This window comes from Hoplias malabaricus, chromosome Y, assembly GCF_029633855.1.
Source record: "Hoplias malabaricus isolate fHopMal1 chromosome Y, fHopMal1.hap1, whole genome shotgun sequence".
Classification (NCBI taxonomy): Eukaryota; Metazoa; Chordata; class Actinopteri; order Characiformes; family Erythrinidae; genus Hoplias; species Hoplias malabaricus.
Genome location: NC_089820.1, coordinates 52,827,573 through 52,851,200, shown reverse-complemented (window position 1 = coordinate 52,851,200; position 23,628 = coordinate 52,827,573). Strand labels below are relative to the sequence as shown.

Genomic DNA, 23,628 nt, shown 5'->3' with positions numbered 1-23,628 from the left:
CGTAAATGTTTAATGGCTGTCTCCCTTTTTTTTTTACCCTCTTTCTAGGAAGGCAGTTGTTTGCCTTGCTTTAGTTCTCGATAAGCCTACTGGAGAAAGTAGGTTGCGGCCATTCTCTTCATAGCACTCTTTTCTTAGGAAGTTGGTTGTAGAAGAGATTGTGAGGCACGAGGCCACAGCCTATTAAAGTTAAGCTTCCATTTGTTGCAGTGGAACATGAGGGGGCTTCTTAAAGTGAAGACAGAAAATAGAAAATGCTTTGTGTTCGCTTCATATATTTAAGAGGGTGGCAACCTAGAAAAGACCATATACACATACATATATACAAACATACACACACATACACACACCCCAAACGCTTAGATCCACTTACTTCAAGCATGCGCCCTTTTGCCATCACTGAACGTGATTTACCTTTTTTTCCTTGTGCAGACTTTCTCTCTATTCCCCCCCTTTCCCCCACAACATGATCTCCACTTTCAAGAGGCTTTTGAAAAAGGCTGATCTTGTAAACTAGTGCATCAGTGGAATGGTGCTGCTTTGTACTTCTTAGAGGCGGTCAGGGTTTCATGTAAAATGAAGGGATTATATGGAGAGGTGGAAATTCTTATTTGCCAAAAGACGAGTGGAATCCACCCCCGGCTTATCACTGTCGCAGCAGCCCAGGGTTACGCTATTTTACAGTACGGTAAATCCTTGTGGGAAGTGTTTCTGTCATATCCCTTCTAGTGACTTTAATTTGCCTTAAATTTCAATTTGCTCATTCGCGAAGAAATAATACGCAGCATGGAGAACACTGGTGCAACAGAAATAGCCTCCACTGAAAGGCCTTGGCTCTGAACCTCATTAACCTAAAAACGTGTGTTGCTTCATTACAGCAATAAGCCACAGACATCCAAATAAAGCATTGAAGAATAATGAATTGCATGAAGCAGAATGTTTCTTAACTACGTACAAACATTTGAATTATGTAGTCATGGCTGAAAGTGTTGGCACCCCTGAAATTTTTCCATAAAATGAAGAATTTCTCCCAGAAAAGGATTGCAATTGTACATGTTTTGTTGTACACATGTATTTCTTTGTGTGTATAGGAACAACACAAGAAAAGCCAAAATTGATATAATTTCACGAAAAACTCCAAAAATGGGTCAGACAAAATTACTGGCACCCTCAGCTTTGCCCATCCTTTGGAAAAAAAATATCTGAAATCTATCGCTTCCTATAACCATCAGCAAGCTTCTTAAACCTCTCAACTGGAATTTTTTTTTTTCCTGTTTTTTTTTGTGTTGTTCCAGGTCACACAGAAAATAAATGTGTATAGCAAAAAACTGCAATCATTTTCTGGGAGAAATATTTTTCAGGGGTACCAACACTTTCTGCAATGACTGTATTTTATAAAGATTTCATCTGAGAGGTTGAAACAAAGCATATTAAAAAAATAAATATATAATTCTGCTTGATTTATTCCACTACACTTGCAAACTAGTTTTTCTTTAAAATGAATTGAACTGAGGGCGGCACGGTGGCACAGCAGGTAGTGTCGTAGTAACACAGCTCCAGGGACCTCGAGGTTGTGGGTTCGATTCCCGCTCTGGGTGACTGTCTGTGAGGAGTGTGGTGTGTTCTCTCTGTGTCTGCGTGGGTTTCCTCCGGGTGCTCCGGTTTCCTCCCACAGTCCAAAAACACACATTGGTAGGTGGATTGGCGACTCAAAAGTGTCCATAAGTGTGAGTGAATATGTGTGTGTTGCCCTGTGAAGGACTGGCGCCCCCTCCAGGGTGTATTCCCGCCTTGCGCCCAATGATTCCAGGTAGGCTCTGGACCCACCCCGACCCTAAACTGGATAACTGGATAGTGAATGAATGAATGAATTGAACTGTTTCCATTCCTAGCATTGTCTTCCCCTTTCTAATAACCTCATTCAACACCTGTTGAGAACAGGCCAGTTTACTTTCAAGCACAAGGTGCACAAGGAGTGAGTTGCAAGGAGCTATTTCTTATTTATCTTCGTCTATCGTCTTTGTTTATTCATATTTAATTTCCCAGCTCTAAAGCAGATCATGAAAAACCAAAAGGTTTTTTTTTTTACTTCAGTTTGTGGGTTTTTAGGAGCTCTAGATTAATGTGTTTTTGTAAAAAAAATTAAAAATAAATAAATAATAATAAAATAAAAATTGTGCATATTCAGTCAACAGAAATATGCTTCACATTTTAGACTGTGATTAGAAAAAATTCACTTCAGTGGACAGTCCAGGGCTTAATTCTAGTTACTGAAGTGAATCAGCCCCCCCCCCCCCCAGCCTTTTAGGGAAGGCTATCTTTTCTAGAGCATTTATATCAATTTTTTGATGGACACCTCTGTGAGCATTTGCCACGGGTTAGGGGCCCATTTTATCCCTGCTGCTTTCTTTTTTGTTTATCTATATTTGGCCCTGCAGCAAACTGATAGTGACTGAGGGCACAGAATGAACAAGACATTGCCCTCTTAAATGATAAATTACATCAAGCCACAGAGGGCTTCTGTCCCAGTGTGAGAACAGTGTAGCAGAAACTCGTTCCAAACGACTAGCGCTCTTCTTGACTCAGCCAATTATCCAAGCTGGATTAGTTTGGAGAGATCCCCAACTTGTGCCATGGTGTGATTTGTTACAGGGAGCCTGGACAAGGACCGTCTTCCATTTAGTCAGGACCGATGCTGCCAGACTTCACTGTTGTGAAAAAGTCGATCATCTGGAAATGGCACAGTGAAGATGCTGAACTTTTTTGCTTATAAGTGAAACGAAAAAGTTAAACGCTGTGATTGTTGGCCAGTCGTCCCACGCCGATGCCTGTGCATTCCATAGACAGCACTAATTGATGACACTCTTAGAAGGTTAAGTTATTGTTCAGTCTTTATTACCAAAAATACACTGGCAAAAGTCGTAACATTTTACAGTCTATGAAGAGCAAATAAATAATCAAACGGAACACTAACTTAAACAAAATGACCCAGAGGACCACTACAATGTGAAGAAAATAGTACTGAAAGGCGTTAACCATGTTAAAGTCTAGAGTTCCTTCCCTCCTTTGGCACCATGACAAGTTTCTTATGCCAAAACTTCCCTTTACTTTTATTTTTATTTATTTATTTTATTTTTTTGACAATAGCGGCATAATAAGAACCCCAAATTTTGATATACTTTGGCTAAGCAATACATTTTTTCTGATTCTTATAGTGTTTTTTTTTTTTTTTTAATTTTTTTTACAAGTTGCCTTAAAAAAAATAGAGATTCTCTTAAAAATGTCAGTTCAGATCTCTGTAGTATATACACAGCCAGTGACGTACAAAGCCATACTGTAGTACCATGAGTCAGTACAAACTGATACTTGTGAGGGTACATTTTAGAGTCAAGGCCCATCTCAAAACAATATTGACATCCATTAATGGGGCAACACTTGGCTAAAACATTGAATCATTACACTTAGGTTCAGTTTCCATGAGAGGGATAAAGCCTAGTCCAGGACTACATAGCATTTTGAACACAAATTAAAATGTAGTCTAGGACTCTGCTTAAATATCTTGTCCAGAAAACCAACTTAAATACTATGTAAATATGTTGGTGGTAGACAAATGATGGCAAACACTGGCCCTTAACATGTATTTCTGAAGTGTTCCCAACTGTTTGTGTAAAAGAAAACCTAGATTTTAAGGAGAATTGAGTATTAAAAAAACACTCCGTACATTGGCAGCAACACTGCTATTATACAGTTGCCAATTCCATTATGATGTGCAACGATGTTCCTCGACAACATGTAAACACAGTATAAACATAATTGGAAACCATTAGGCGTAACAATGGAAGGCACATAGCAAGTGGATCTCTCTAAACTCTTGTGAACTGTCATTTTGGAGGAAATTTTAATAGACGTGTAATCTATCTGAACAATGAGGGAGATGATAGAACTACTTTCACTTTCGATTGCTTTCAAATTTAATCAAAATATCAGTCAGATTCCGGCACACGGCAATGTCTTCAATCTAATTTCCTTTGAGTGAATCTGAACTGAAATGTAGTACTAGGATAAAGAGGATAAGCCTAGTGTTTATTCTCCTAAATTATACAAATTCCCTGCAATTCTAGAAGTCTCATTTTGCAAACATTGCAAACTAGCAACATGCATTCTGATTAGCCTCCCGTGAGTGAGAACATTTGATGTCAATGGAAAAGTAATTCCAAATCTGTTGTTCTGGACATTCCTGTTAAAATGCACATTGCGCTAAAATTATTTAATACTTTGAATTCACACAATGTCACCACATTCCTGACCTGCTCATTTTAATTTGCAAATTGGGGTAAGACAATACTGTTAATGAGATATTCCTTGGTAGAAAATAAAGGTTTACTGTGTTTGATCCATTGTGCTGCATGAAAGCAATCACAAGAGCTATGAATAATGGATTTCATTTTATCCTCGTAATTTTGCATTTCTAAGAGCATGCAAATATTTTCTGTGGTAAATGTTCTGCATTTAAAGCAGAAAAGTAGGACTTAGCATTCAAAAAGTTCAGTTTAACCAAATTTGGGAACATTTTGACCAGAGGTAGCCATCAGCGATTAGACTCCAGAAACTCTACAGCAATAATTTCAAGAATTGTTGTTATTCTTACTATTATCTTATATTTTAACATTTTGTTATTGATCTTCAGAATAAAGTAAAGCAAAAACTTACTTAAACAAAACTGTACTAAAACATGTGAGTTATGTTTTTGCGTTTTAAACATTCCAAACGAGTCTAAACCTAAAACCGTTCAATCGTAAGAAAATGCTGTCGTATGTGGAGGGGACAAATCAAACCACTGAAACACGGCATATATTTTTTCCACAAACCACACACTTCAAATTAGAGTAGAATTTTACAAAAACATTTATATATAGAAACATCAAATAAAAAAAATCAGAATGGTCCATTTATCTCTCAAGACTCCTATCTGACTCTGGGCATCGGTTCAGCTCGCTGAGTTGTATTTAGTTAAAATGCTGCTATTCCAGGAGCAGACACGCCATTCATAGATCCCACTGCTGTTTTCAATTCAGACTCCAATAAGTGGAAAGCTTGCATTTCTAGAGGAAGTGTATTCACTGTAATGACATGTTGCTGGTCTGAACTTTTCTTAAGATGTCTGAGGCTATATTGACTTACTTTATAGTATAAACAAATTGTGTAGAAGGCTAAAATTGAGGTATATGGATCATAAGAGGTATATTGGTAAACACTCAAATGTATTTCCTTTATAAACTGCCAATAAATCAGCTGTACAAAATCTTAAAAAAGAGGAATATTTACAGCTCATACATGGCATTATATTTATCTAACAAGGATTTTTAAGCTTAGTCACCAGGAAATAGTGCAATTTCAATGTCAATACCAGTGCAGGTACAACAATGAGATGTCAAGCCAAAATGAATGAAGCCTGGAAACAACTGACCAGTTAGGCTAGCTAGTCAAAAGCTTTCCCACTGCTGTGAATATGTGCATAGATCTGGAGAGACAGTAGATATGTTCTTAGATTTGGAACAAGCTCTTTGGACTGAATGCAGGTGAACATCAAGGTTCACAACAAAGGCCAAGTCAGACAGGACGTTCTAGAGAGAGTCATCAGATTCCATCAACAGTTTTAGCAGTGAACTTCCCCTTTAAATATCAGAACGGCTAATGTACGACGGCACACTTGGCTCATGCGGCACTATCAGATTGTAGATGATGATTCTTTAGTTTGTATTACCTGATTATTGGACCAATTACCATTAGAATGTTTTATGAATTAACTTGTGCTTTTCAACTGTAACGGATAAACACACAACTTTCTACTGGCTTATCTATAGGTTTAAGATACATTCCAAAAATGACCCCGGAAGGAAGGGTCAGTAGCACCAAAGAACGGCTTTTGAGAAACAAAATTACCTACTTTGCGCGGATATAACGGAAAAATACATGCAAAAAACACACACACAAACCATTAACGTGATAAATAGACACAAATAAGAAATCGAACCCTTCTCGTTTCCAACCTTTCCATAAAGACAGCTACATTGTAAGGTAGCAAATAAACAATATACTGATAAATAGCTTTACAGTGAACTAGAAGCTGCCCTGTTTATAATTTACCCTAAGTAACCTACATATACTATGTATAACAAGTTGGACTTGATGAGGTATGAAACGCCTTTCAGCAATACTCAAAACACATGTTTCACTATGTGATGAAACGCTTCATTGGCTGAATTTTTCAAATTCAGTGTGACCTTTTATATAAACTTGTAGATTTGAATTAAAGGTTTATGCCAGCAAAGCTGAACAAACTTAAATGTTGAGCAGTGAAATTGGTAAAGAAAGAGATTACTTAAAAAGAAAAAGAAAAAAAAAAACAGAAAAGTAATTATGCTTTTTTTTTTTTTTTGTCCTTATTTTAAAAAGTCCAGATAGTGAAAGTGCAGAATCTTTTAGCTGTGCACGTCAGTTTAAAGCAAATATTGTAAAATCTGTGATCCGTGTTCACACAGGTTGAAAACAAATAAGAAACGTGTGCAAAAGTTACTGGCTCTAACGTTAAGAGATTGTGAGTGAATGTGTATGTATTTGTGCGCTCCTTTTTCCTCACAGCACTGCGCTAGCCTCTGCTGGTTGGCTTCCCTGCTGCTCCTTACTCAGTATGATACTGATGATGTCTCCCTCATGTTCCTTCATGTGCTCCATCAGCTGCTCTTTGCTGGTGGACTCAAAGCCACAGATGCAGCAGCAGAACAACAGCATGCAGTATTCCATCCCTGCCCGTGACTGCCCAATGCCTCCCTTTCTCACTTGATCCCCAGGGGTATGTTCAACAGGGCTGGCTCTCGGGTCATTTCCGAGGGTCCCTGTTACAGCAGCGGCTGGACCGGGCTGCGCTTTCTCCTTCTTGCCAAAGACAACAGGGGACACAACTGAAGACCTAGACAAGACAGAGACGAACATAGGAGAGCATATTATATGAGAGCAAGGACAACTTGATATAAATAGTAATGCCTTGCCTTCAGTGCTGAACCCTGAATTCAATTTTTGTAACATTTTCTTTTTTAAAATGACAAAGTAAAATTCACTGTTGCCTAAACCAGAAATGCGTGATTGGGACTAGTACCGACAGAATGTAATAAACTCAACACGTACAACAATATAAATATATAGCTAATCAGATAGATGCATTGCAGTATCTATTATGCTGATGATACTGAATGTATAGGTATTAAACCTATTCTGAATTAATAATGGAACTTGTTAGATACAGCTCATGAAACCGGCTTTAAAAATCACTTTCATTCGCACATATACATACTCAATCACCTTTACCCCAAAACTGTCCACAAGGTGGCACCATTCACTCATTCTGATCAGGGTTGCGGTGGGTCACCAACAGGAATTTTTGGGCACAAGGAATAGCAACCTGGACCTGGATGCACCAGTCAAATCAGAGGGTATCACACACACAAACACACACCTATGGACAATTTCAAACAGCCAATCCGCCTACTAAAACACTTCACAGACAATGACCTATGGTGGGGATTGAACCCAGGACTTTGGGGTCCTGGAGCCGTGTGGCATCAACATTATCAGCAATACCACTGTGCAACATGGATGCTATTCAATATCTAATATTATATCCATGTACTTTAAAACACATTTCTCATTACCTTGGAAATGTTTTTTTTTTTGCTTGTGTGTTAAACATCAGCTTATGTCTTCCAACAAATTACTGTACACTGGGTGTTCTTGAGGTCACAGTTTCATGGATGATAAATGCATGGTGTAATGTCACAGCCATACCTCATAAAACAAGCAGAAAAGTTCTGCGGCAAAAAAATAATAATAATAATAATTGCATGAAAATTAACCCTGAAATAAAGTCAGACATGTGAGCCAACACATCAATACAGAATTCCCACTGAAAGTAAATGTAATTCATTATATAACTAACCATGTTTTAACAGTACATTATGTACTACAAGTAGAGCAAACTGACAAGAACTGTGGACCTCTAAGGTTTAAGTTATTGCCTATTAACTATAGCCCTTTTCAGCAGCAAGGTCACATTCGATGAACAGAAGTCAATGCCATCGTAGCTGAAGTATAGTAGCCACGGAAATGAAAGGTGCACTAACCGGCTGCTCTGGGAGATGGCCTCGTTGATAGCCTTGTTCACTTGTTCATAGTTGTAGTTTTGATCACCAGCGTGCTTCCACATGTGGGACTTGAGGGACGGAGGATGACTGCACACGTAACCGCACAGCGAGCACCTGAGTTTCACACCGAAATAAATCAACATTTGCTTCTTATTATTTTCCTTGGTTCTGGAGACTACAGCCCATTAGCATTCTCTATGCTCTAGTACATCACTTTAACCCATCCCCTTTAATCCAGTTGTGTTAGAGCAGGACACAATCAACTATTCAGCCTCTCTGTACCAGACGTGAAGACACTCAGCTAGGGTAATTAAGATGCTTTCTGCTTGTTGTTCTCACCTCTCTATTTTTTTTACCCCTGGAGCGTCACCCAGTTGCTAATGTGGGGATGGAGGTTTAAAAACAAAAGTCTACTCATAACAGGGTTGAGGCTGACACTGGGTTTCTCACCTGTACTGCTCCAGCAGCTGCACTGCCTGATGCTCCTGAGGGTGACGTTTCATGTGGCTCTTCAGGCTGTTCATGTTGGTAGTAGCAAAGTCACAGCTGCAGCACCTGTTATGTATTACAAAAACAAGAACTGGGATTTAATAATGAATCACTGATTAAAAAACAAAACACACCCCAAACAAGCATCAATGCTTATTAGAAAGTGACTTTTCCTGACAAGTTTTTATTCTTATATATATATATATATATATATATATATATATATATATATGTCTCTAACCCTATGGCAATGTGTAATGTAGCCAGTGAACAGCAGTGCCAGAACATTGTTTCTTCATTTGTAATCCTCCAATTGTGCCGAATAACAGAATGGCCCAAAGCCCCTGGGAATTCCCTGGGAACCAATTTAGGAATTTTTTGTTTATTTGTATATTTCTAAACATGGGTGTTTTGTGAAATGTTCAGCAAAGTTTAAATAAAAAAAACAGATATATGTTTAATCGCTCCTCAAAAATGACCAAAACATTCACCTCGGAGCTCTCTGGGGACAGTGTGTGCATGGTGAAATAAACTAATGACCGTGCGTGACTGACAGCTCTCTATCAGAACAGAATGCTGTTTACGTTACCATGGCAACACACAGCATCGAGACGTCAAGGTTTTTACTCTGAACTGTGGTTGTCATTGTGATATTTTTTAATATTATTATGTTAACATAAATGTATGAATTGTATACCTCCTAGAGTGTGTCCAAATTGTTGCTTTCTACCGCTGCTACTCTGTTGTACTGCCGACCGAGTCTGGCTTTTATCCCTGCTGTTGCTTTGCTGTACATCCCGGTCCCGTGTGGCCGCTACCTCCCCCGTACCGCCGACCGAGTGGGTCTTGCCTTCCCCGCTGTCACTCTGCTCTGTGCGGTAGCCAAGCGTGGCTGATATCGCAGCTGATAGTCAATTAAAAGTGTGCTACTGCTATCGCTGCTGTACTCAGACTTACTCCATTCGTGCTCGTTCTGTATTGTTTTGTGTTCTGTGTTTGCTCTGTTTACGTCTTTCACTCCCTCCATAACTTGGTGAACAGTTTGCTTGTTAAAATGGCTCCTAAGCTTTAGCTCAACAGTCTCTTCGACTCAGAGATGAGGCGTGGCTATGGTAGCCTTGCGATTGGTCAGGGTAATAGTGACATAAGCATTACCCACTTTTAGGACTGCCCATTGCACATCAAGAGGGGAGCAGTTCTGCTCATTATTGAGGAGAGAATTATCATATTTCTGTTTTGTGTTTTTTATTTAAACTTCACTGAAAGTTTCTCATAACACCCAAGTTTAGAGTTATACCAAAAATAAACCAAAAAAATAAAATAAAAATGGGTTCCCAGGGGCTTTCACCATTGCCATCGCTAACCCGGTCTAACAACACAATATACAACTCTGACAAACACAAAGGAGCGAAAGATCACCTGTAAGAAGACAACATCTTCTAACGTTCTTGCAGATAGCTGCAGCATTAACTCATATGAGCCAGCCTCTGTTATGCTAAGTGGAATCGTTATACTCATCACATAACATGACATTTATTGCTTTCCACCCACTGACTGTTATCATAGCCATATGCACAGTACACAAGTGGCCGCAGACTAGTCTCACAAACAGCAGTCTGTCGTTTTATCTTATACCAAACAGGAGTTCAAGAGAGAGAGAGAGAGAGAAAAAAGAAAAAAAAAAACCCACAAAAATCTATTTTTAATCATTTACAAACCAGCATCGATGCTCTGTTCACAGCGCTATAGCTTCTTCTGTTTCCTGGGTTCATGAAGGGAACTTGTGGCTATTGGCAGCACAAACAACAACAACAACAACAACAACTCAAAAGCTTCTCCAAATTAATGCTGCAGTGGGAAGCAGCGCCTCGGTCAATATTCGCAGATATCCTTCATGACTGTTATTGTTTTGGCTGCTTTTGCCTTCATTGACTACTTCTTATCGGAGCTTCTATTGTTAGTCATAGAGGTGCACACTCTATAAGAGTGACAGCTTGCAAATGGAGAACGGGGTAAATATCTATGAGCCCCTCTGTGACTGGAAAATTGAGGCGGAAATGAGGCTGAAATCATAATTTCACTTCACTATGTTTGAATATTAAAACACTTTCAAATCTAGCCGTGTGAACGCAGCAATTTTCGTGAAAAACAGACACTCTCACTTGAATACGCAAAGCCTTGCATTTCAGCCTAATTTTCATTCATTTACCCCCACTTCCTCTCAACAACCCCTTAAAAAAGGTACTAGAATATTTAAATTAGTCAGAAATTACTTGCTTTAATCGTTTTTTTAATGAATAACCCTGCCGACGCTAATGACTGAAAACATTTTACACACACTTAAAACATCAGAAAACTGTCAAGCCCATGCAAGACGGCCCTCCCCCAGAGGAGCCCGACAGCTCAGAGTGAGGATAAATCTCTATTTGGACGTATTGTTTGTTTGAGCGCTAATTTGTGAGGCTGCTTGTGATGTGCGCAAGTGCCCTCAGGCCTACTTCTGAAGTCCTGTAAGAGACCATTTGCGCGGAGGCCGAGCACAAAGTGCGGCCGGCAGGCGTGTGTTAGTTGAAAGAGGCTGGCGTCTCTCAGGGGCTGTTTGAAGTAGGCGTGGGTTAGCCGAGCAGAACGACTCTGAGATGTCTCCACAAGCACAAAGAAGCCCCGCTGAGAGTCAGACAACGAGATCTGGTCTGTATCTGAGTGTGTGTAAGAGAGAGCAAGATCCTGAAGACCCACACCTAACCCCACACCATACTATGTTTGTACATACAGCATAAGCCCTGCTCCTTGAGGGCAGGAATACGGGCAGGAAAATTTAACTTGGGCTTTACTGCCCTCGTGTGGTTGAAGACAGTTATGCAGCCCTGTCATGGTTTAACATCTACGATGTCTTTACAATCCTGCTATGCCATGCTACACTGAAATAGGAGTTGAGAACACACCTGTAAGGCTTGTCAGAATTGTGAATCCTGCGATGGTTCCTCACGCCAACGTAGGTGGAGCTGGTGTAGTCACACATGTCACACTTGTACACTTTTTGGTCGCTGGCCAAGTCTGCAAAAGAGTGCACGCAAACATCAATTAACACTAAAAGGCTTGTGAAAGAAAATTCCACTGCTTTTTCAAAATGTGAGTGATATTTAATCACTTAAACACAGAGGCTTGTTCTGTAATGACATGTAGTAGATAATCAAAGAAAAAAAGCCGCTAAAACTATTGAAAAACATTGTCAGAACTACTGGGAATGTTTCAGGCATCAAATGGCACATTCAAAACTGTTCATTCATTTCTCTGAGGGAGATTTTACAGGCAATAGATACCTCTGATGTCCAGTTCCCATCACCACTAACAGTTATCTAGCACAACTTTGTTAAATACATTCATTATGCAGAGATTATAAATATTACAAGAAAGCTTAAAAATGTTGGGGAATTGAAGCCAAATGGAAGGCTTCCTTTCCACTTGAGTTTGTGGATGAAGCAACAGTCAGTAATACTTGTTTATGGCATGGAGTGAAATGACATGAATTCTGAAATGACATCCATTCTCACCCTCTTCTGTCATCTTTTCAGACTCGTCCATGCTTGCCGTGGTTTCGCTGACAGCCGTCAGAGCTGCAGAAGTGTCACCCATCCCATGCTGCTCTCTCTCGTGGTTCCTCAGCTGACTCTGAGGGAGGTATTAATAAAACCCGTCAGTGCTTCGTCGTAAGCAGACACTTTATTAATACGTACACGGCAGAGGAGAGGAGAAGCACTGGTCTGAAGCTCCACAATTAGAAACTCTAAACTTTAGAGCTCGCTCAATGATGTGCTTAATGATCCCTGCTGCTGTGCAGAGGGCCTGTCCAAGGCAGCAGAGAAATCAATACAGCTACACAGCAGCCTTGCCCTCCAAAACAGTGTAGGAAGCTGGCCAAACAGGTCAAGTGTAAACTAGGGATCGATCGATATGAACCTAATGGCGATACAGATTTTAAGAATTCATTCATTCATTATCTGTAACCCTTGTCCAGTTCAGGGTCGCAGTGGATCCAGAGCCTACCTGGAATCATTGGGCGCAAGGCGGGAATACACCCTGGAGGGGGCGCCAGTCCTTCACAGGGCAACACCAGGAGGAAACCCACGCAGACACAGGGAGAACACACCACACTCCTCAAAGACAGTCACCCGGAGGAAACCCACGCAGACACAGAACACACCAAACCCCACACAGACAGTCACCTGGAGGAAACCCACGCAGACACAGGGAGAACACACCACACTCCTCACAGACAGTCACCCGGAGGAAACCCACACAGAAACAGGGAGAACACACCACACTCCTCACAGACAGTCACCCGGAGGAAACCCACGCAGACACAGGGAGAACACACCACACTCCTCACAGACAGTCACCCGGAGGAAACCCACACAGACACAGAGAGAACACACCACACAGACAGTCACCCGGAGGAAACCCACGCAGACACAGGGAGAACACACCACACTCCACACAGACAGTCACCCGGAGGAAACCCACGCAGACGCAGGGAGAACACACCAAACTCCTCACAGACAGTCACCCGGAGGAAACCCACGCAGACACAGGGAGAACACACCACACTCCTCACAGACAGTCACCTGGAGTGGGAATTTAACCCACAACCTCCAGGCCCCTGGAGCTGTGTGACTACGACACTGATCAGAAATTTAAACAAGACTTAAGACTGAAAACTCCCTTATAATAATAAACAGTTTGAAAATGACATCAGGTGAAATATCCAGCAAGGGAAGTGAGAATGTATCCAGAAATGCTGGTGCTTAATATGGAGCTTATTGAATGAACAACCTGATGTGGACATGAAAAAAAACAAAAAAAAAACAATTAAATGCGGTGGTCAGAAAACCATTCTTTAGCAGCTATTCCACAAAACCTTAAAGCTTTATCAAATTCTTCTATACACATATAAAAGCCATTTTTAGTGGCAAGGATGCTTCACTGTATAACCTGTCATGGTTGAAGAGCTTAAAAGCAGATCTAAAAAGGTCTTTAGAAACAGAACATTCAGCACTATCTTAGAAAGGTGCACCTTCCTCCACAGACTAATGTTCTCACCATTCAAAGTGTGTTCAGGATGCTTTCACTATTCTTTGAAAGGTCAGTTTAACAGTGTGAACACATTATACCAGAGGCATTCAGACGCGGTCTTGCGGGTTCTTAGCCTTGCAGTCTGGCAATTTTGCTTCACAAAAAACACTTGATTTAAGAAGTGTATTTCAGCAGGTGAAAAAAAAAAGATCTGAGAAATATCCTGGACTTAAACTTGTGGAACACTAAATAAAATAAAACTTTATAAAAGGGAAAATGGCCTGTAGAAATCACTTCTTCTACTGGCAGCAGATTCAATTTTGTTTATGTATTAATATTGCTTTATGCAGTCCACACCACTGGAAGAGAACACAGTTGCGACTTTAACCCAGAACAAAAATTTGATTCAGCAAGGTGCTTGGACCCCCAAACGGCTCCTGGAGGTATTTTTGAGCGGCCTGTGTTTGCAGAAGCTGCAGACGTCTCGATAAGTCTTTGGCCTGTGTCTGGAATCTGCGTTCCAATACCCACTATTTCTTTAATGGTGGACCTGGTCAATTCTGGAGCTTGTGGGCATGGCCACCAGGGCTTCTGCCGCCAGTGAATGAAGTCTCAAACACTCAGAATGCATCCTACTCAAGACAGGAGGCACATTCTCATCTGGGTGTGGCTCACAAACACTGCCTGCATATTTAGGATTTCCCCTGGTGTAACAAACCCGACCCAACACATTTACTGATCAATGTTGTGCAGGGAACTGCCCCTAGGCTTTACTATGCATTACCATACCATCAGTTCAAACAGGATTAGCATAGAAGGACATTCATATAATTACTTGTCAGACCTGTAAACATTTTGGAAAGGTCTAATACTGGATTAAAATCACAGATCTGGTCAGTAATCATTTAATCATTATTACACCTCCCCAGGTAAATCTAATTAACTTGTTTACGTATCATCATGCAGTTACCCATAATATAGCATACTTTCTTTACACCCTTGCTCTATCGCCCACCCCTGTTCGGCAGCGATAAAACTCCAGAGCAGGGGTAACTAAAGACCGAAAGTGAATTGTCTGAAGCTCACCTTATAGTGGAACGTCTCACTACAGTGCTTGCAGGCATACATCCGGGTCTTGCAGTGGTGGATCATGTGGCTTTCCAGATCTTTGCTGTCACTGGCAATGTGTTCACAAATCGGGCACTGGTAGGGCTGCCTCTGCCTGTGGACACGCAAATGCTGCTTAATGTAGCCCTTGTTCCCGCTGCTGTAGAGGCACAACCGGCACCGGTATGGCCTTTCACTCCCGGCAATGTACTCCACCAGACCACCCTCTGAGATGGAGGGGTCCACAGATCCCACCACCACCCCTGAACTCCCACTGCCACACTGACTCTGCGCGTTGTCCTGCAGCTCCTTCAGAATGTCCTCGTCTGAGGTGTTCTGGTCGGACCGCTCACGCAGCCGCTCAATGACAGTCAGCAGAGACATGCTAATTCCGACTTTGGTAGGTCCATCAACCAGGACTTCTTCCTTGGAGCTATGAGGGACCCCATCAAGGCCAAGATTCAGCAAGGTGCCGGGACCCGAAACAGCTCCTGGAGGTGTTTTTGAGTGACCCGTGTTTGCAGAAGCTGCAGACACCTCGATAAGTCTCTGGCCTGTGTCTGGAATCTGTGTTCCAATACCCACTATTCCTTTAATGGTGGACCTGTTCAATTCCGGAGCTCTTGTGGGCATGGCCACCAGGGCTTCTGCCGCCAGTGAATGAAGTCTCAAACACTCAGAATGCGTCCTCCTCCGGACTGGAGGCACATTCTCATCCGGGTGTGGCTCATCAGATGTTCCATTCTCAGTTTCCTGCTGTGCCTTCTCTCCACTCCAAGCGATCACAACCTCTTCCTGCTCCTCATAGTAGACAGGATGAGGTTGGTTTTCCGAACCGGAGTCTTTGGAAGCAAGCAGGGACTTGTCCCCAGCCACCTCTGGGCTCAGGAGAAGAGGTTTGCTCCCTACAGGTTCCTCAGCACAGGGCAACCTCTCTACAATGACATTAACATGTCCAGCATCATTGCCACTGCAACTGATTATCTTCTGTGCTGAAGACAGCAGACTGTCAGAACTTATCTGCTGGTTCTCCATCTCTAGCTCCAGCTCCACCTGTGCTTCTGGGGTCACCTGAACGTCCACCAACGGGTCTTCAGGAACTTCCTCTTTAACAGAGAATACGTTGCTGATATGTCCCTCAATTTCTACAGCACCTTCAGCCATAATGTCATCACATTTCACTCCTTGTGGCACGCAAAGCTCCAACTGAATGGAGGAACTGCTGTGCAGAACCTGGCCTTTGTCGACTACGGGTGTGAAAACCACTATAGCCTCCTCTTCTTTACTCTGCGCTAAGGAAGGGCTGGTGCTGACTGTGGGTACGGGACGAACCGCATGCCTTTCGTCTTCATCTTCAAATATGGGGTATGAGCAGTCCACTAAGCCAGCGTGCTTCCAGGCATGTGTTTTCAGGTTACGCTGCTGCCGGCACTCATAGCTGCAGATCAGACAGTGATACCTTCCTAAAGGTGGACGGGAAAATTGTATTACATGTTAATGACATGTTAACTTCTTGCCAAACTTTTTGTAATTAGTCATTATCAAAACAAATACAAAATATGTGGTTCATTTATTCAAATATTTAAAGTGTGTGTTGTTGTTTTTTTGTAGAACCTATAAGATCAAGTTAAAAGGGATACAATTTGGTACTTTTTGCTAATGAGCTCCCCCTACAGTTGAAATCAAGGGGAATGGAGTGGTTTCCTACACTCCTCCAAAAGTTACATAGTGGCATTTCTGCTTATTATGTCTGGAGTCTGGAGCAGCAATGGCAGAGGTTCTATTCTCCCTATTACATGCCAGTGAAGCATCACAAGGAATCTGAAGGCATGATTTTAAGGAAAAACTATGGCACTATCACTGAAGTATACTCACCGTGATCATAACTGTACCACTTCTTAGGGGCTGCTAATGTCTTCTCAGATTCAGTGTCAGATGTGGTAGGGAACCCGGTCCTCACTTGTGAACTTCCCCTTGACTCAGACCCTTGCTCAAAATGGAGCCTGACGTGTGCATCCAGCTCCTCCTGGTGGTTGGACGTGAAACAGCGCTCCGAGCACATGAGGATGAGGTTGCTCTGCTGCTTTTCGTGCTGCTTAAGGTGCTCCTTTAAGGCACCCAACGTGGGGGCTAGAAAGCGGCACAGGCTGCACTGGTAGCAGGTAACTGTCTGAGGGTCTCTATTAATGGGTTCCACACCAGGCTGTGTGTTACGGCTATGAGTCTGGCCCTCTTCTCTGGAGATTTTGCATGGAGAAGCCCCGCCGTTGCCTTCTCTACTCTCTGCGACGGTCAATGAGGCGCAAGTCATGGAGGGCCTCTTCTTCCCAGGCAGACCGCACCGCCTCGGCCGCTTCTCCACTATCTTAGTCAGCTTCTCGATCACCTGGATGAGGGAGTCTGTAGCTTGTTTGTGTTGCTGTTTCTGCTGGTTATCATTAAGGTAAGGGACCAAGACAGTCTCCTGCTGACCTCTGGCATGAGGGACTATGACCGCAACTTCACTGCTGTCCTCCATACCTAAACACATAAAAAAAAACACTTTTTTCACTCAGATCTACTATAAAAGGAAATACTGTGCTGCCGTCATATATTTTTTCCCCTTTATAAATGTGTAATCATATTAGACATATATAAAACACTAAACGGTTAAATCAAGCAGCCAGTGTGATTCAGGACGTATTGTTATACACAGGAACAAACTGTGTACACTATACGTTATTTGTATTCCATGCTATGCTGCATTCTCTGATAACTTAAAGGGATTATACACAACAACAAACACAGACATCTGAGATGTGGAGGTTAATGCAACTTATTGCAAACAGAAGGATAGCCGATGTAAGAAAGGCAAAGGGTGGACAAAAACACTGAAAATGGTTTATCATACTTTTGTTCTATGTCATTTTCTGTGAAATACATGTTTGCTGATTTTTCCCTTGAGCCTGAGAGATGAAGTTGTATGTAATTGTCGTTTTGACTGGTAGAGACGGTGCTCTATGTGCAAGTTGAATAAAAAATGCATCTTTTCTAACGTCTAAATGCAATTCTCATTAAGAATTTGCCCACTACAAAGAATACATCTAAATACTGTCTTTAGAAAACCTTGATTTGCTAAATTTTGCAAGTTTGCTATGGTCTGGGTTTGAAAGCTTTTAGGAAAAGATAAAGATATAAAAGTTTCATCCCTGAACGTGTTCATTACTGTAAAACTAAGTGCTTGTCCAGTGAGGAGCCTTGACTGTACGAGAATAGCAGAGGCTATGACTTCACAGCCCTAATAATATCTCTCATTAGGAGCAAGTCAAAGGTCTCAAGTCAGCTGTTGGCCTTATTTTAATGACATGGTGTGAGGTGTGTGACCCTGGGCTGGTAAAACGTTTCTGCTCTGACCATTTGGAGACTCTGTTAATGTAAACACTATGCTGTAACGGCACGTTGTGAGGAAAAAAAATGTGGCCTTTTTCTCTGTCCCCATTCAATGATAATCTGTTGAGGTTAGAACTACTGTATGATTTACACTGTTATCACACAGTTATTAGGTTCAGTTTGTGCAGATAAACCCATCTAAGCTCGTTTCTATGATGTGTTTACAATGTGATCAGGTCCATTCAACATCAAAGAAAGTAAAAAGATGTGGTTTACAACTAATGACTTTCCCTCTTTGACCACAAGGTCTTAACTTCTGCTTTGTCTGACTTTACTCACTGGGGAAGTTCAACACAGCAACATCAGCAGCATGGCCATGACTCTCCCCTCCTACTAACAACACACGTGGAGTTAAACACACGTGCAACCCCAGCTGGACCACATGGCCTCAGAGAAAGGGTCGAGATGAATGTGTCAGCAGTGATCAACTTTTAAACTCTTTGAAATCCCTCTTCAATCATTATTTAAAAACTCATCTGTTAGATATAATTCTACACATTTGCTTTCAATTAGCCCATGCAGACCCATGAAAGTGCAACTGTCTCTTCTTCCATCTACCCACCCCTCAGCTACTTGCCCTGCCCCTGCCCCACAGTTTGACATGTTTGGTTCCTTAGACTTATGGCATGAAAAACCCTGAGTGTTTGAAACAGTCTTTGGAACTCTGCCACTGCAAAGTGGAAATGTCGACTGCTTCAATCGCTCATGACACACTTTCTATCACATAAACAATATAACATGGGCATTTAAACAAGGTAAAAAATAATCATTTTCTTATTTTTTTTAATCTATTTTATTGTTATTTATCTGAATAACAGTCTGATGGAATATTTGTGATTTATAAGAGAGACATATCCTTCCAGGGAACCATTCTAATGCAAAGATCTTGTCAGATATCAGTGTAAGCAGTGGCAAAGATTCCAACCAGATCACCCAGCCCTAGTGCAACAGGTCCACACAGGAAACTAGCTACAAAAACTGCTTAAGTGATTCCCCAAAGGCCTGCTTTCTGAATGGAACACTACAGATCAGCACACCAGAGCAGAGCTTATTCGTGTAGTGTTAACGAAACCGGTAGTGATTTGTTTAGTGATAAAACACAGAGTTTGGCAAATTGTAAAACGTTGTAGGCTCAGTTAAGGAGAAGAGAGGTGTAGGATGAACCCCCTTTCATGGACAACACAGGTATCTAGGCTATTTTATTGTGAGGGACAGTGTTAAAAGACCATGAACATTTGAATAAAAGGGATTTCATATCCTGAAAACACACCATAAAAAGAGTGGAAAACCTAACTGCAACTGGCTTTGAATTTAGCAAATGGAGTAAATGAAGGGCACTATAAACACACCCACAGAACACACACACACACACACACTGACGAGAGTACATGCACACGCAGGCACGTCCACACACACAGAGCATGGTGAGGAGGGCAGACTGAGGTATAACCCAGTAAAACATTACGTGTGTGATAAAAAAAAATACCTCAGAGTCATGCGCTTTTTTAATTCACCCGTAGAAGTTACTTACTGAAGCGGCAGCTGGCGGTGATCTTTGTCCCTGGGCGCTGTTAATCGTTGTTCTCTGTGTGTAATAAAGTGATCTCACACTTTTCTCTCCCCCCTCACACTGCCCTGCGCTCAAAATGGCGAGAATGGAGCCTGGATCACGTGACCACGCTTTGGAATGGGTCAGGTGACCACAGAGGAATGCGAGGCCCTGCACACGCCACTGCCACTTTCCTCAGCGAGTCTCTGTCTGTATCGCGTTTGTAAATTCACGCACTTAATACGTGGGATTTTAAAATATTTATAAGCGATTTATTCTGTTGTGACGTCAGCGTATTATATATATTTTTTATTGTTTATACAGAACTTTTATTTTGACACAACTAAGCCACTGCGCTATAATATTTTAATAACAATTAAACAATACACTGTATCTCAGTAGGTCGGTGCACTGCCTGCGCTTCAATTTCAACTGCAGTTTATGGAAAACACGTTTGTACGTTGAACACATTATTCAGGAACTATGCAGTGCACCACTGCAGAGAAAAAGGAGGCATTTCATGATTTATTGTATTTTTGTATTGTTTTTATTTAAATAATCAATACATTTGGTATTATTATTTATTCATATATTATTCTATATTATTCAATTTTAAACGTATTGTATTGTATTATTCCTTTTTTACATTATTATTTTGGGACTGAAATTATTCAGGGAATAAAAATGTAGATTAATTTGACATACATTATTATTATAAAAAAAGCCTATTTTTATATTTTAAATATTTTTAATATTTTTGACAATTGTACAGATACTTTGTTATAAGTAAAAAAAAAAAAGCATAATCTAATCGATTTAAAACCAAATGTTCCACCTATTTGAAAAGCAGAGGGCTCCTTGGTGGGCCATACATTTTATATGGATCTGGTACTGAGTGATAAGCGATCGCGCCATCTAGCGGCGGAGTCAACACTATACATTTGACTAATGTGCATTGGTTAAAATATGTGCAAATGTAGGAAACAGAAAAAAGACCCCTTTTCTCATTTAATTGTATTTTATGTTTTTTTATGACTTTTTGTGATTTTCCATTTTAAAACAGCATTTAAAGCTGACACTTCTATCTATATTTGTTGTCAAATAGTTGCTCATACTGTGGGGGAATTTCAGACAAGTGTTGAGACACAGACATACTGCCAAAAAGTGATCTTACTGTACTTATAAAGGCACAAGGGAACAAGGCCATATTTGGGCTGGAAAGTATGTTTTTTATGGCGGGACTGGGACACCACTTATTGTCCGTCACATAAACCTCAGTGATGATGGAAACTGCACTGCGCTGTCCAATCACTATATTCCAAGTTAACACACACACACACACACACACACACACACACACACACTAGGAACAACCCCCTCCTGGTGTGAACAGTCCCCAAACTGATTTGACTTGAAAACAGCACACATTCTTCAAACAGAGGCCCACACATCATCTTAAAGACACAACCTCAGGTCCTGTAGTTTAGAATGTTTACACATGTATTGTCTACTTGTCTCATGCTGAGTTCCCATGGAAACATCTGTCTTCCTCTGTGAGGTAAGTATATATCATAGATTTAGTCAAGCTGCTTATGTAATTACTGAGGTTTATGGTCAGTTCACTTGAGAAGTTTCTGTACCATTCGCCATGTGATGTATTTATTTATTTATTGCCAATATTCACTCAGTTTAATAGACTGTTTAAGTGACCTAATCCTGGATCATGTAAGTAGTAATAGCCCAAATGGAACTGAAAATAACCTTTCAAAATCAAAAAAGTATCAAGTTATTAATATATTTCACATTCTTCATGAACTGAAATGTGTTGGGTGATATTTTTTATTTATCTGGGATTATTCCGTGCTAAACTATATATTATTGTAAATTCTATAGTAAGAAACATCTGCTGTATAACAGAAACGTAACTATGTAGAAGTTCCTCCTCTTCTGGTTCTTTGTTTTTTTATGTCTAATTTACAAGAACCATTTTAATAAATTATTTCTGTTTTGTGGTTTTGATCTGTTTTCTTGCGTATACGATCACACAGGGGCCATGCTGCTGAATAAAGTCAGCTGTACACATTCACACACAAACAGAGCTACAGTGCAACCACTCAGAACTGGGGTGTGTGTTTGTGTGTGTGTGTGTGAAAGAGATTATGCTTCTGTCACCACCCCCTCCTCGCCACAAGTGAAATATGAATGAAATTATCTCACTATATGATTTGTGCAATTTATGAGAGAATGAGAGATAGGAATAGAGCAAACGAAAGAGAGAAAGAGAGAGAGAGAGAGAGAGAGACAGTAATAAGAACACATTTGTGTTGTCATTTCTGACCATGAGTTCCAGTCGTTTAGTGGCCTGAGTTGAGGTCGAGAGAGAGAGAGAGAGTGTGTGTGTGTGGTGGGGAGTGGTGAGAGAGTGCTAACATCCCTAATGCACAGCTTGGATTTATTGTTTTAATTAAGTGCTACAGCAGTTCATCATAAACGGTTTATGGACGTGAGTCCACTAGTGTGGCCTTGTGGTGAAAGGGAGGAAAGGAAAAAAAAGACAACAAAAACTCCCTATGCTTTGTTTCTTGCAACAATTTGGTTCTGGGTGATGTTCACCATGACGAGCTTTTGAGCTCCTGTCACTAGTCTTTCATATCTTTGATACATTAAGGATATTCCGGCATTGAATCACTGTACAGTCTTGTTTCCAGTGCCACAGGTCAGAGACGGCATCGCTCAGCTCTGGCCATCACCGGGCCACTACCCCCCGACCACCAATTTTTAAAATGACTCCAGGCTGCGCTGTTTATTTGTCTGGCTCCTCTGTATATTTGCTCTGTGACATGCGTAGCGTGTGGACGCTGATGGAAACCCGAAGGTGACAGTTGTGTTTTCCTGGATGACAAGCTGGAAATGCTCTCTCTCCTCTCTCAATGCGCTTGTGGCAAATTTACAGAAGGACTGTGATAGAACGGAGCAGGAGCATGATGTACGATTTAATGCATCAAAATGACGAGGAGTTAAGAGGAAAAGAGTGGGGGCTGAGGTCGGGAGTGGGGAGGGGGAGTAAGATATTAGGGACAGCGTAGCCTATATTTGACCCCAATGATGGCTGGCTCATATTCTCGAGTCAATATCATAACATTATCCAGTATCACTTTCACTGAGAGCTTTTCACGTTAATACAGTTAACCACTCCACAGCATCTGAGCTAAAAGAAAGCCTTCAAGTTCATTAAAGGACCACATATCAACGAAGCTGGTGGTGTTTCACTGAAAAATGGACCTCCCAAGAACCCATACCTCAACGTCATTGAATGTGTTTGGGATTATTTGCATCTTGAGAAGTAGGAAATGCAACGTCAAAGATTAAACTATAGAAGTGTGGAAACCTATATCTACAATCATTATTAAGTCATTCATTCATTCATTGTCCTAACTAGAATCAGTGGGTGCAAGGCAGGGACACACCCTGGAGGGGGCGCCAGTCCTTCGCAGGGCTACACACACTCACAAACCAACGTGTGTTTTTTGAACTGTGGAAGCAAACCAGAGGAAACCCACATGGACACAGGGAGAACACAGCCAACACCTCACAGTCACCTGAAGTGGGGCTCGAATCCACAACCCCAGGAGTTGTGTGACAGTGATACTTGAAACCAGTACCAAAAATACCTGTAAAGAGGATATATCACCCAGCACTAGTCCCAGCCACAGTAAATAAATGCGCCCTCTATTTGATGTGCACTATTTATTTAGTCCAGGCATTAAGAGCTATACGGCGATG

General features: G+C 41.2%; 1 protein-coding gene across 1 annotated transcript; it reads right to left on the bottom strand.

Moving 5' to 3' along the window:
* Positions 1 to 6,399: 6,399 nt before the first annotated feature.
* LOC136679640 (zinc finger protein 507-like) lies at positions 6,400 to 19,927 on the bottom strand. The gene is made up of 8 exons (XM_066658283.1): positions 19,828 to 19,927; positions 16,743 to 17,387; positions 14,847 to 16,330; positions 12,242 to 12,359; positions 11,633 to 11,744; positions 8,649 to 8,753; positions 8,178 to 8,312; positions 6,400 to 6,970 (listed from the first exon to the last, which is right to left on the bottom strand). The coding sequence occupies exons 2-8, from the start codon at positions 17,383 to 17,385 to the stop codon at positions 6,637 to 6,639; spliced, it is 2,931 nt and encodes a 976-aa protein (XP_066514380.1). The 5' UTR covers positions 17,386 to 17,387; positions 19,828 to 19,927; the 3' UTR covers positions 6,400 to 6,636.
* Positions 19,928 to 23,628: the final 3,701 nt, after the last annotated feature.